Source organism: Coregonus clupeaformis, chromosome 1 (assembly GCF_020615455.1).
Source record: "Coregonus clupeaformis isolate EN_2021a chromosome 1, ASM2061545v1, whole genome shotgun sequence".
NCBI lineage: Eukaryota > Metazoa > Chordata > Actinopteri > Salmoniformes > Salmonidae > Coregonus > Coregonus clupeaformis.
In genome coordinates, this window is record NC_059192.1 from 45,012,360 (window position 1) to 45,024,904 (window position 12,545).

General features: G+C 42.5%; 1 protein-coding gene across 4 annotated transcripts in view; it reads left to right on the forward strand.

Annotated features, from left to right (window-relative positions):
- The window catches only part of LOC121569219 (cilia- and flagella-associated protein 46), a 105,892-nt gene that overhangs the window by 38,014 nt on the left and 55,333 nt on the right, over positions 1-12,545 (forward strand). For 3 of the 4 annotated variants that reach the window (XM_041879994.1, XM_041880023.1, XM_041880005.1), the window contains exons 21-34: positions 742-852; positions 1,256-1,437; positions 1,918-2,049; positions 2,275-2,440; positions 2,646-2,715; positions 3,187-3,334; positions 6,423-6,606; positions 7,199-7,352; positions 7,462-7,524; positions 9,608-9,831; positions 10,086-10,223; positions 10,470-10,634; positions 11,561-11,709; positions 12,386-12,484. In XM_041879994.1, coding sequence (XP_041735928.1) covers positions 742-852; positions 1,256-1,437; positions 1,918-2,049; positions 2,275-2,440; positions 2,646-2,715; positions 3,187-3,334; positions 6,423-6,606; positions 7,199-7,352; positions 7,462-7,524; positions 9,608-9,831; positions 10,086-10,223; positions 10,470-10,634; positions 11,561-11,709; positions 12,386-12,484 — 1,985 coding nt within the window. The remainder of the gene's footprint in view (positions 1-741; positions 853-1,255; positions 1,438-1,917; positions 2,050-2,274; positions 2,441-2,645; positions 2,716-3,186; positions 3,335-6,422; positions 6,607-7,198; positions 7,353-7,461; positions 7,525-9,607; positions 9,832-10,085; positions 10,224-10,469; positions 10,635-11,560; positions 11,710-12,385; positions 12,485-12,545) is intronic. The other variant, XM_041880013.1, reaches the window with a different exon arrangement.

Consider the following 12,545-nt stretch of genomic DNA (forward strand, 5'->3'; position numbering starts at 1 on the left):
CCATTAAGCTGTATAATAGATAGTTTTTTGGTCCCTAGAGTATATAGCAAATTGCACTTTCACTTTAAATGTGTAGCTATAGCACTTTTAATTAATTCTATAGTGTAGGTTCTGTGTTTTCATGTTTTATGTACCGTCTTTTTAAGCACATGACCAAATGAATTTCCCCTGGTGGATCTGAAGGACAGCAGAGTACCTGCCCATCTTTTGAAAACATCTTAATTCCCCCACACACAAAACACAACTAACTAACACCCTTGCCTTTCTTAAACTAAAACTTGCACTTGACTTTTTCCTGCTAGCACTGGCTTTGCTGATAGCTACTTTGAGGAAAATGTTTCTTACTATAACTGAGATGTGGTTGTCTCACCTAGCTATCTTAAGATGAATGCACTAACTGTAGGTCACTCTGGATAAGAGCATCTGCTAAATGACTAAAATGTACAATTACAAAATGTCGTTATTCCCCCAAACTCTGTGTCAGTGCAATGTTAATGTGAGAAGAAATATGATTCATCACCGTCTATATACAGTAAAAATCATTGATTTAACTCAGTAACAGTATCACAACGGGATAGTGAATCATTTATTCATTTCAAATGTCAGTCTCATTGATATACTGTACATGTATGATTGTGCCTGTCAGAGATAGCATTGTTAATAAATGTCTATGGTTTTGACTGGTAAGCCACGGTACCATTGTGATGAAATATTCAGTTGTATCTCTGTTTGTCTTTCCAGTGTAAGAATGAGGCAGTGTCAGCCATGACACGTGTGCTGGTTGGAGTGGAAATGCTGCTATGCAACAGTCACCCCAGGCATATAGAGTTCTCTGTCCCTAGTCTCTCTACGGTAGGTCCTGCTTTCTTGGCCAGGTGGAAACGGATGCCTTTAGAGCAGAGTGTCTCTCAAGTGTGTTTGTTCTTACTTATTTTTTGGCCAGGCGACAACAGGGGCCTTGAGACCGTACTGGTAATCAGAGCATTTGTCCATGTCTATGTCTGTGAGTTTGGTCAAAAATGCTTCCTCAAATTAACATCTTATTTGATTTGTTTGTTTTAATTTCCTAGCCCTGTAGGACTGTATGCATTTCAGTCCTGCATTCTTGCATCATTAAACCCCAGTTCTAGGGATCCAGAGGACAGAGCACTCATTGCCTCTTTCTCCCTCATCTCCCTCCCCTTCTCCTCCTTCCCTACTATTTTCCTCTCCTTTCTCCTCCCCTCTCCTCTCCTCTCTCCATCCTCTCCTCTAGCTGGTCCGCATGGCATCAGACTGCAAGTGGAGTGACCCTGTGGTCGAGCTGCAGGTGTGGACACACCTGGCTTGCTTCTCTCACCAGGCCCAAGACCACAACCTGGTCATGACCTGCAGCCACAATGCACTGCAGCTGGAGGCCGCTGCAGCTCAGAGGTTGAAGGTCATGGCCTATGCTCTGTAGGTGTTGGTTACTATGGTGACTTTGATTCCATCAGTTTTATCAAGGCTGAAATGGTCAGATCTTCCCTGTATGTTTTACCTGATATCTACCCATTTCGGTCAATTTGCCTTTCAATAAAAATATGGGATGGGATCACGTGTTTGGTTACATAGCAAGATGAGGTGCAAATGACACCCACAGTAGTGTCCACAAGATAACATTACAATATACTCACGGCCATGTGAGCAGTAATAATTTTATGTTACAACAATGTGCAATATACTATCATTGAATTACTTCAGTAAATGGTTATCTTCAAGGCTTTAAGGTCCCACTCTTTGTAGGGTTCTGACAATCAGTCATTCTAAAAAATGGTGACTGTCAATGTCTACATTACTGTAGCAGTGACATTTTGTCAAATTTCTGACTGGCTGACTGATTATCTGAACTACATATTTGTCTGCTTATTTAATAATATAATGTTTGACCTTTTCAAGGTACAGCCAGTCAGCCGTGGAGGAGATGTTGAGCAATGCTGCATGTCTAAGAGGATTGAGCATGGTCCACAAGTCAAATGGACATCCTCACAGTTACAGAGAAGCCTTGCAGATGCTCCAGTCCAGTGTCAGGTTAGTTTCTGTTTTCTGTAATTCCTAAACAATAGTTTGCTCATCACTTTGTTCTCTTTTTGTCTCCCCTACGTCTCTTTCTCTCTCGCTTTCTCTCTCTCTCTCTCTCTCTCTCTCTCTCTCTCTCTCTCTCTCTCTCTCTCTCTCCTCTTTATGTTTCTCTCCATTTCAACCCTCTTCATATCCATTTGTGCCATAACAACCAATGCTTTCTCTCTTCTTCAGCTATGCGGAGCGGGCAGGTAACTCTGTCCTGTGTATGGCTACAGCGCGCCACTACTGGAACAACTGCCTGCCCCTGACTGAGACCTCACTGGAGAGACAGCAGCTCCGACAGCCTCTAGAGAAGATCCTGAAAGCCCTGGTCCACACCAGCAAGAAAGACCCAACTGTAAGAACCCCATCTCGAACTAGCCTGGTCCCAGATCTAGTTTTATAGCAAACTCCTATCGTGTTTCTCTGGTACGAGCCCCTCTCCCAACTGGCTTCTGTACAGTATGTGTATCATTGGTGCTGTCACTGTAAAATTACTCCTATTCAATCTAGTGGGGTTTGAAGTGTTCATGTGTATGATAAATTTTCTCTGGTGGTTTAAGCAGGGGGAAGAGAAGGGATGGTCTACCCTGACTGTGATGCCCTCTGTGACCTCACCGCTGGAAGCCTCAAGTGATTCCACACAAAAACTTCAAATGCTCATACCGCACAAACCTTTGACTGCTGTTTCACAGCTAACTACTACTTTTTATTCTATAATCTTGTTTATGACTTTAATTCCATAAGCCTGCTTATTCATTTATTTCCAAAACGGCCTATCTCGTGCTGTATCATTCTCAAACACCACTAGTAGACATGATAGATGAAGTCACATTCCCACGCACACCAGTAGGCCATTAGATCTGTGGCATTTACATCCAAGCAGTCACATAGAGTATTGCCTTTTCCTGAAGTTCTCAGTTACCCAACCTATTCACTCTCTATACACTCTAGCTATGGAATCCAAATGAATTTGTATTCTCAGTATCTATTCCTTTCTTTCTGTGTGTGTGTCTGTGCATTTGTGTTTGCATGTGTGCGTGTGTGGGTTTATCTATGACCGTGTTTGTGTGTGTGCGTCTCTGTCTGTGTGTGCGTGTGTAGGCACGGGCAGCCCTGAGGATGATCTGACCCTGAGAGCAGCCATGTACGGCCTGCTGTTCCACATCCACGCAGACAGCTCAGATTGGACAGGAGCTCTGACGCTGCTGGAGCAGGCTATCAGAGACATGCCCCGCACCAGACACAGGCTGTGAGTGCTGGAGAGAAATGATGGTGGAAATAAGGGAGATAGAAAGGGGGAAGGCCAGGAGGAAAGGGAGAGAGATGGAAGAGGTTAAAGGCTGTGAGTACTACACTGACACTAGGAGAGAACGGGTGAAAGGAGAGCAGGGAGGGTGGAGAGAGAGGGAAAAGGTTATACAGGACTGCAGACTTCTATTTGTATTTTTGTATTTATTAGGGATCCCCATTAGCTCCTGCCTATTACTCTTCCTGGGGTCCAAACATATTAAAGCACTTACATTACATATAAAACAAAAGATAAAACAGAACATCATATAACATTATTACACTGCTACATATCTACAATACAAAATGTTTAATACCACCATACAACAAGATCACAATGTGTGCGTATGCATGTGTCTGTAACTTTGTTTACCTTTCCTATCACTGGCGTCATCACATTTCTGTGTGCTTATTTGTATGCATGCGCATGCTGTATGCATGAGTGCATGTTAATATGCCTTGATATGAATATGACGTTATAAGTAAGTATGTGGGTAGATGTGTGTTTTATGAAATGTCATATTTTGGATATGGGCAATTCCATCATTATGGAAGCCTCAGCAAAAAAGCCTGACCCTTATTGGGTGAATGAGTATAACTTAAAATGTTTGATTTGTAAAATCTACTTCTTAAATGATTTAGTTTTTTGTGTGTGGTTTGTTTCAGCTTTTGCGAGGGCTGTTCAGAGTGTAAAATCCTTAGTTATGAAAACATTAGGTCTTGACAGTTTAGCCCAGGGGTGTCAAACTCATTTTAGCTCAGGGGCCACATGGAGGAAAATCTATTCCCAAGTGGGCCGGACCGGAAAAATCATGGTATATATAACTTAAAAACAACAACTTCAGATTGTTTTCTTTGTTTTAATACGATCAACATACAACATAAAGCTGGAGCCTGAGGACAGTGTGTCCAAAATAGTACGAGCACAACATCACTATTAATCATAAAACACGTCAAGTTTATTTGAAAATTCTAAAGAAAAAGAACACACAAACACACAATGCCTCAGTGATTAACAGAACTGTTTCACAGATCACAGAACTATATCAGGGTGTCATTTATCAGGCAGAAATGTAGATAAAAATAATGAAATCCTGTTCCCCAAACAAGTGCAAGAACCACAGAGTCAAGAATAGGTTAAATATACAAATAAAATAAAATAAATTAAAAACAATAGCACATCAACATAAAAACATATAAACATAAATCTGAAAGCGTTGCTCAAACTCCCGTAACAGTCCAGTTATTTTATCTTTGAACCGCTTCATGTCTGCCACATGTTGGGTCGCGCACACATTTTTCAGACAGGGGAAGTGAGCTGCATCACCACCGGCAAGTTGCGTCTCCCACAATGACAGCTTCAACTTGAAAGAACGTATGCTGTCATAATACTGCGTGACAACCAGCTGTTTGTTCAAGTTATTCACGTGCTCTGTAACATCCACCATAAATGCAAGGTCCGGCATCCATTCTGCGGAATGAAATTCTAACACTGGTTTGCCCTTTTCTTCCATGAACTGTTCAATTTCTTCTCGTAAATCAAAGAAACGCCTCAGCACAGCACCTCGGCTTAACCATCTTACCTCAGTGTGGTATGGCAGGCCATAGATGTGGTCTTTCTCTCTGAGAAGGCTGTCAAACTGACGGTGATTCAGGCTTCTGGATCGGATGAAATTAACAGTTTGGATGACCACCTTCATGACGTTATCCATCTTTAATGACTTGCAACACAAAGCCTCCTGGTGCAAAATACAGTGAAAAGTCAAAAAATCACGTCCTCCATTTGCAGATTGCACTTTCTCTCTGAACTTTGTCACAACGCCTGCTTTTTTCCCGATCATTGAGGGCGCACCATCTGTAGCCAGGCTGACAGCGCGGGACCAGTCCACTCCGACCCTGTCCAGCGCGCCCGACGAGTCGCGGTAAAAATATCAGCTGCTGTCGTTGTATCTGTCATCGGCACCAACTGCACGAACTCCTCGGTGACGGTCAATGTGTCATCAACTCCAGCGGATGAAAAAATGGCCAGTTGTGCAACATCTGTAATGTCCGTGCTTTCATCAATTGCAACCGAAAACGCAATAAATGACTTTACTTTTTGCTTCAACTGGCTGTCCAAATCCACTGAAAGATCGGAAATCCTGTCTGCAACTGTGTTTCTTGTCAGGCTGATATTTGCAAAAGCCTGCCGCTTTTCAGGGCACACAATCTCCGCTGCCTTCATCATGCATGTTTTTACAAATTCACCCTCACTAAATGGTTTTGAAGCCACTGCGATTTCATTAGCAATGAGGTAGCTAGCTTTCACTGCAGCGTCACTGATGTCTCGGCTGTGAGTAAACACAGACTGCTGTTTCTTCAGACCCGCCAATTGGGGCAATGAGGGTGCCAAAGACATATTGGGGCAATGAGGGTGCCAAAGCACATAATGTTAAAAGTAGAAGCCGTAATAAATATCGCGGGCAAAACAAAGTAGCTCATTGGCTGCACGTGCTTGACCTACTTGCTCTGCCCCGGTATAAACAGTTTGCTTGCTTAACACAATTGCTATTGCGCCATCCAGTGGACTCAATTGGAACAGCAGTTTATTTTATTGAAAAATTGCAGCGCATTTTTATACTTAAAAAAAAAAAAAAAATTATTTTTTTCTAAATCATCTCGCGGGCCGGATTAAACCCGTTTGCGGGCCTGATCCGGCCCGCGGGCCGTATGTTTGACACCCCTGGTTTAGCCGGAGGAGATGCCCTTAATAAAGCATCACACAAGTTTTTCAATGTTTGAAAAGGAAATATGAAACTTAACTTTTTCATGGCCATTATCACGATCACATTTCTGTGGAGTTACCCATGTGTGAGAATGTGATACCCTTTTCACACTACTGAGCCAAGATAAGCTGTACTGTGCTGGCCTGGTTACAGATCCACATAGTTACTGGAAATGACAATGTGAAAAGAAAATGTCTGAGCCAGTATGGTTTGGGTTGGCACGATGGTGTGAAAAGGGCATGAGAATGTGAAACTGTGCTTGTCCTCTCCCTGACTGTGCCCTAGGCTCCTGTTCAAGCACCGGGTACTGGTGAGGGCCCGGCTGGGGGAGAGTGTGGTGATGGACATGCAGAAGTTCCGGGATGAAGGGGAACTCTACTGCTCCCACATGTGGCACCGAGTGGCGCTGTGTTCTGGGGAGATGCTGCAGCAGTTGGCCTGCTACCAGAATGCCATTACCTCTTTACTGGTAGGGAAAGGGAAAGGGGATATCTAGTCAGTTGCACAACTGAATACATTCAACCGAAATGTGTCTTCCGCATTTAACCCAACCCCTCTGAATCAGAGAGGTGCGGGGGGCTGCCTTAATCTAGGTCCACGTCATCGGAGCCCAGGGAGCAGTTGTTGAGGGGGTTAGCTGGCTTGCTCAAGGGCAGAACAGCATATTTTCCCACCTTGCCGGCTCTGGGAATCGAACAAGCAACCTTTCGTTGGCACACCTCTGCTAACACAGACACATTCACACACACATGCACAAACATATACACACGTGAAGACACATTCATGTACAAACACACCTACACCACACACATACACATTCAATTTTGCATTTTCACTGTTGATTACTTTACATACATACACATACAGTTATTCAGTGTGCTCTTCGAAGTGTGAAAGATTGCAGCACTTCCTTGCCAGGTCTGAATCCAAGTGGCGCTATTGAGCTAAGGGACTCTAGCAGCATCTAGTGGAAGCTTAGTGCTATTGCAGCCAGGCTCTGTGCACTGCTTATGCTGTAGCTATGAATGGGTGAACCTTATTGGTTTGTTGTGTTTGTGTAGAGTGTGAAGAGTCAGTGGCAGAAGGTGGATTACCTGTTGGAGTTTGGGGAGTGGCTGTACTGTCAGAACTTTCCCCTGGCTGACGCCCAGCACCAGATACAGTGGGCTATCGACATCCTCCTGCACATGATCACAGACCAGGAAGAGAGCAATGGTATGTTTCTTGTCATTGTTATGTGTTTGTATGATTGCTATGTAAAGGTCTGTTAAGTTACTGAAGAATAGTAAACAATTTAATTTTTAATTTTAATTTCAATTAATAGAGAAGATTGGTTCCAAGGGAAGCAAACTGAAAGAACCGGCGAGGAGAGAGAATTCCCAACGAGGTACTGATTTCTCTTAGGATGAGTCTACACATGTATGTTGAATGCTGTGTGTGTGTGCTTGTACATGTACACCGGACTTGGGTTCAAATACTATTTCAAATGTTTTCAAATATTTTAGCAGAGGTTGATTGAGCTTGCTTGGACCCAAGATAATAGTCTCAAAACTGCAACCCTGCCACTCTAGCACTACAGACAGGCCAGAGCAAATGGGAAAGTATTTTAAAGATTTAAAATAGTGTTTGAACCCAGGTGTACAGTATGTGGGGAATTCCGACCCGAGTTAAGCATGCGTAACTGGAACGTAGTTCCCTTTATATGCACTTTTCTCTCTATGCGTATTCTGACCTTGAACTTAAGCATGAGAATAGGGCGGCAGGTAGCTTAGTGGGTAAGAGCGTTGTGCCAGTAACCGAAAGGTCGCTGGTTCTAATCCCCGAGCCAACTAGGTGAAAAATCTGTCGATGTTCCCTTGAGCAAGGCACTTAACCCTAATTGCTTCTATAAGTCGCTCTGGATAAGAGCGTCTGCTAAATGACTAAAATGTAAATGTAATGAGAATAGCATCCTATTCACCTGCTATTAGTTTGGGGTGGAGATCTAAGAAATGAAGGTGTGGTGGAGGTGTGTCTACAGATACGCCGTATTCTGACCTTTACTTTATTCCCTCATAATTCCACCACCTTTACTCGCGATGAAATTATGATTAAGGTCGAGCAACCTGTGGAACAACATCTACTTATTTTTTTCTGATAGAAATAACACCATTCCACATGCACTGTAATTTACAAATTGATAAGAGCTAGGTAAATGAGTAAGCCGTTTGGATAAGGGGATTGTAAATATAAATTACAATTGTTTAAGATCTATTTTACCTTATGATTGCTGGAGACAAATGTGAAACCAGTCATATGGCAGCAAACTGAAGCATATCAACATATCACCTTTTCCACAGTGAAGTTTATGAAATGGTGGCCTTATAACTTGTAAGGATGACATTTGGAGACCAAAGCTATAGGCTTCTGTAGCCATGTGCAAATGACAGTAGGCCTATAGCGCCAAACCTACCAAGTTGATTTATATGATTTCTAAAATGTTTTAATTATGGCCAGACTTTTCACTGTATTTAAAAAGTATGGTGTTAAATATTAGCCACTATCGGTAGCCACCGTCAGTAACCCTACATACATTTATTACTCTCACTTTTGTTAGTTTCCTTACATTTTGCATGATTCCATTACATCGTTAGTTTACCTTTATTTCCTCTGTCACGTATTGCTAGCAATAGTGGATCATATTAGGCTAATGTATTACAAGTTGTGCAATAATTTGGGACATGTAGCCTATTTGAGTCATTATGGAACGCAGACCATACATAGCAGTTTAAACCTGGAGCATAGTGCATGGTTCATGATGACCGTTGTCATCACAGTTCCATGATTAGTGAGGATTATTAGGGTAGATTTATATGACTACTGTTCAACCCCTATTGTACGCTGACCTTCCAATATTTAATGTATTGAACAATTGAATATGGCAACTTCAGGATGAATCAAACCACTGTATTTTTGATTCACCAATATATTTACTGCGTAAAGCTCTCCAAATCTTATTCATTCATAAATACTTTCTAACCCTAAATAATATACAAGATCAGAATATTTTTAAATCTACCAATTGATGCTGAAAAGGAGACGAATATGCGTGTATTTAGGCTTACATGGCTTTCTTTCATTGATCCCTAATATTCTGAACCGTTCTCTCCATATATTCTAGTGAGTCTGTCGAGAAAATTCAAACTAGAGGTACCCACATTTAAAGGGATGGCTTTAGATAAATGTACTGAAAAACCTATTGAAGGAAAACTCCACAAGAAAATCTGTTGGCAAGTGGGAGGGTTTTCAGATGTTGAATTACATTTATTTGGTGCGTGCAAAGGAACCATGCCTACAAAGCCTGTTACGCACCTGCATAAGGTAAGTCTGAATACCAACTACTGAGAAGTGCGTAGGAAAGGCGTGCAGAAGAAGGCGTACATTTCTTAAGTCTGAATCGGGGCCTATGTGTGTATCCTCCTTCCTTACAGATGAGTCGGGAGAAGGGACATTGCTGATACCAGTGAAGGTTCAGTCCCACATCGGGGTGCAGGGGGTGGTGTCTGGGCCCTGTCTCTCTGACCTCCGGGAGGTGAGGCGTCTGGACAGCCTGGTCAGAGCACACACTCTGCTGGCCGCCATGGGGGACAGGGCATCCCCCCACCACCAACAGAACCTACTCAGGGCCTATAGCCTAGTGCTGCAGATCTGGCAGGTAGGGACTCCTTTAAAAGCGACCACACCTAAGTTGTGTTCATGAGGGCACACCGTAGCAAAACATTTTGTAATAGACAACAGGTTCAGATAGTACCTTTTACGTTTCATGCCTACTGAACACGATCCAGTAATTTCACTATGTTTTATACCAGCAGATGCATACAGTATAAGCCACAAAATGGTTTCTCAGTTGTTGTTTTTTTATTTACGTTTAACAAAACGACGAGTGATAGCAGTGCACTCCCATCGCAGGTGTCCATGGCAACTGCACGTGAGGTAATCAGGGAGATGATGAAGAATCCTCTAGTCCCAGCGTCCCGGCCATGTCCCTCTGCAACAGCCAAAAAAGACAAAGATAAGGAGAAGGACAAAGGCAAAAAGTCTAAAGAGGTAGACCTGACCACCCAGACAGACTTCTTGAGAGAAGTCCATGGCTATTTTTAGTTGTTTTCTCATTGTATAGCATTGCAAATGACAAGTAATGAATAATACGATATGTTATTTTACCATTGTACAGTCTTGCCAATGTGCAGTTTACAGTATTTGTACAGTTAAATTGTACACTTTTGCCAGCTGAAAGCAATTAGGAATGAATATTATGCCAAGGAATACCAGAGCTTTTCTGTGTTTAAACAGCCACCCCCTATTGAGGAGAAGCCCAAAGCCCGGAGGCCACAGGATGATGTGTTGCCCTCCAGCCCAGAGGAGTGGGCACAGTTCGACTGTCCCGAGGAGGTCCGCCAGGCCTTCAGATTCGACACCAGCCCCCACTGCATCAACAAACGCAGCATCAGCAAACAGGCAGGCACCACTAAGCTCTCTCTTACTGCCTCTGTCATAGAGCTCAATGGGGCCATATTCATTAGGGCACACCGTAGCAAAACGTTTTGCAACGGAAAATGGACAAGTTCAGGTAGTCTGTCCCTATTTCAGTCTGTTTTCTTCCTTTTGGTCCCTAATGAATATGTCCTTGAGTCATTATCGGAACAGGGACTGTTTCAATTGGCCGTGGCGGCTCAGGGTCGAAGGCTTGAAAGCCGGAAACATCGACAAGATATTGATCCTCGTCTTGACAAGTCATAATTTGTTTGTTGGATGTTGTGTTGCAAATCAGAATGTTGAGATGAAAAATAAGTGTATTAAATTAAGCTTAAATTAAAGACGTGTTTTGATAATCCCGTGTAGCTCAGTTGGTAGAGCTTGCAATGCCAGGGTTGTGGGTTCGATTCCCACAGGAGACCAGTATGAAACTGTATGCACTCACTAACTGTAAGTCGCTCTGGATAAGAGCGTCTGCTAAATGACTAAAATGTAAATGTAAAATGTGATTGATTTATCTTATGCCACTACAGTATGATAGTATTATGTGACACAATTATGCTTGGTAATCATACAAATTAAATGAGAACATGCTCAGATGGTGCAGTCCTACACAGTGTCAAATATGCTAAATGATGACCAGTCCAACACTTCATGTGATATCAGGCTGTACTGTAGTGCATTTTTTTCTCTGTTCTGTTCCACAAGCTGTATCACCACAGACAAGTTCTTATTGTCTATGGCTCAAAGTTTGTCCTACACGTTCTACACATCAACTTTAACCACTGTCCTGCACTTTAACTACTTATTCAATTACTAATTACAAAGGCAGGATGTTAATGAAACAAAAGAGTCATGATTAAGTAATGTATTTACTTCCTTTTCTCCCTGTGTCTGGGTGACTACAGACTCAGAGCCTGTTCTTCCTGGACCTTCTGGTAAAAGAGCTGCAGTCTCGCTCTCTCACCCACCTGACTCTTCCCATACTGCACCTGGCTGAGGTCATTGCCCATGACCTGCTGGACAGAAGGAGCCTCTCTGACCTCTACCGTCTCAGGTGAAGCACGCCAATATGGCGTCAAGAGTTTATTCTTTCTGTGTGTGCACAGGTGCAATACTGCTACTTTCACTGGAAATAGTCTCTGGGGCGTTTTACCAGATACCAGGCTAATACTGGACTAAAAAGCACTTTCAATGGAGATTCTCCATCTACCTTGCTTTTTAGTCCAGGACTAGGCTTAATATGTGTCCAGGAAACTGTGCATGCAAAACATGAAGAACACCTGCTCTTTCTATGACAGAGTGACCACCAGGTGAATCCAGGCGAAAGCTAGGATCCATTATTTATGTCATTTGTTAAATCCACTTCAATCAGTGTAGATGAAGGGGAGGAGACGGGTTAAGGAAGGATTTCTAAGCCTTGAGACAATTGAGATTGTGTACAGTATGTGTGCCATTCAGAGGGTGAATAGGCAAGACAAAAAATGTTAAACTCAATATTAGGAAGGAGGTCCTAATGTTTGGTATACTCAGAGTATGTTAGTTAAGGCTACTGCTTTTACTTTTGTCTTGTCAATTATTGAAAAACGGTATAGAGCTAAACATTCAATATGAAAGGTTTTCAACATTTATGTCAATGTGTTGTCCAAATCCTGCCCATTGCAGAATCATTGATTTATTGTGAAATATTACCTAATAGTTTTCTCATTTATTTCCTTATTCTAACGTTTTAGAATTGTGAGGAGCTGTTCTCAGCTGGTTATGGAGACATCTACAGTGTACCACGAGAAGCTCCTGAGCCTGACTGGTATCCATGAGCAGGAACAAATGGAGTATGTGTGCCCCACTCTTTCCCACCAGCTGCTGTACATACTGAATACTAATTTGTATTGG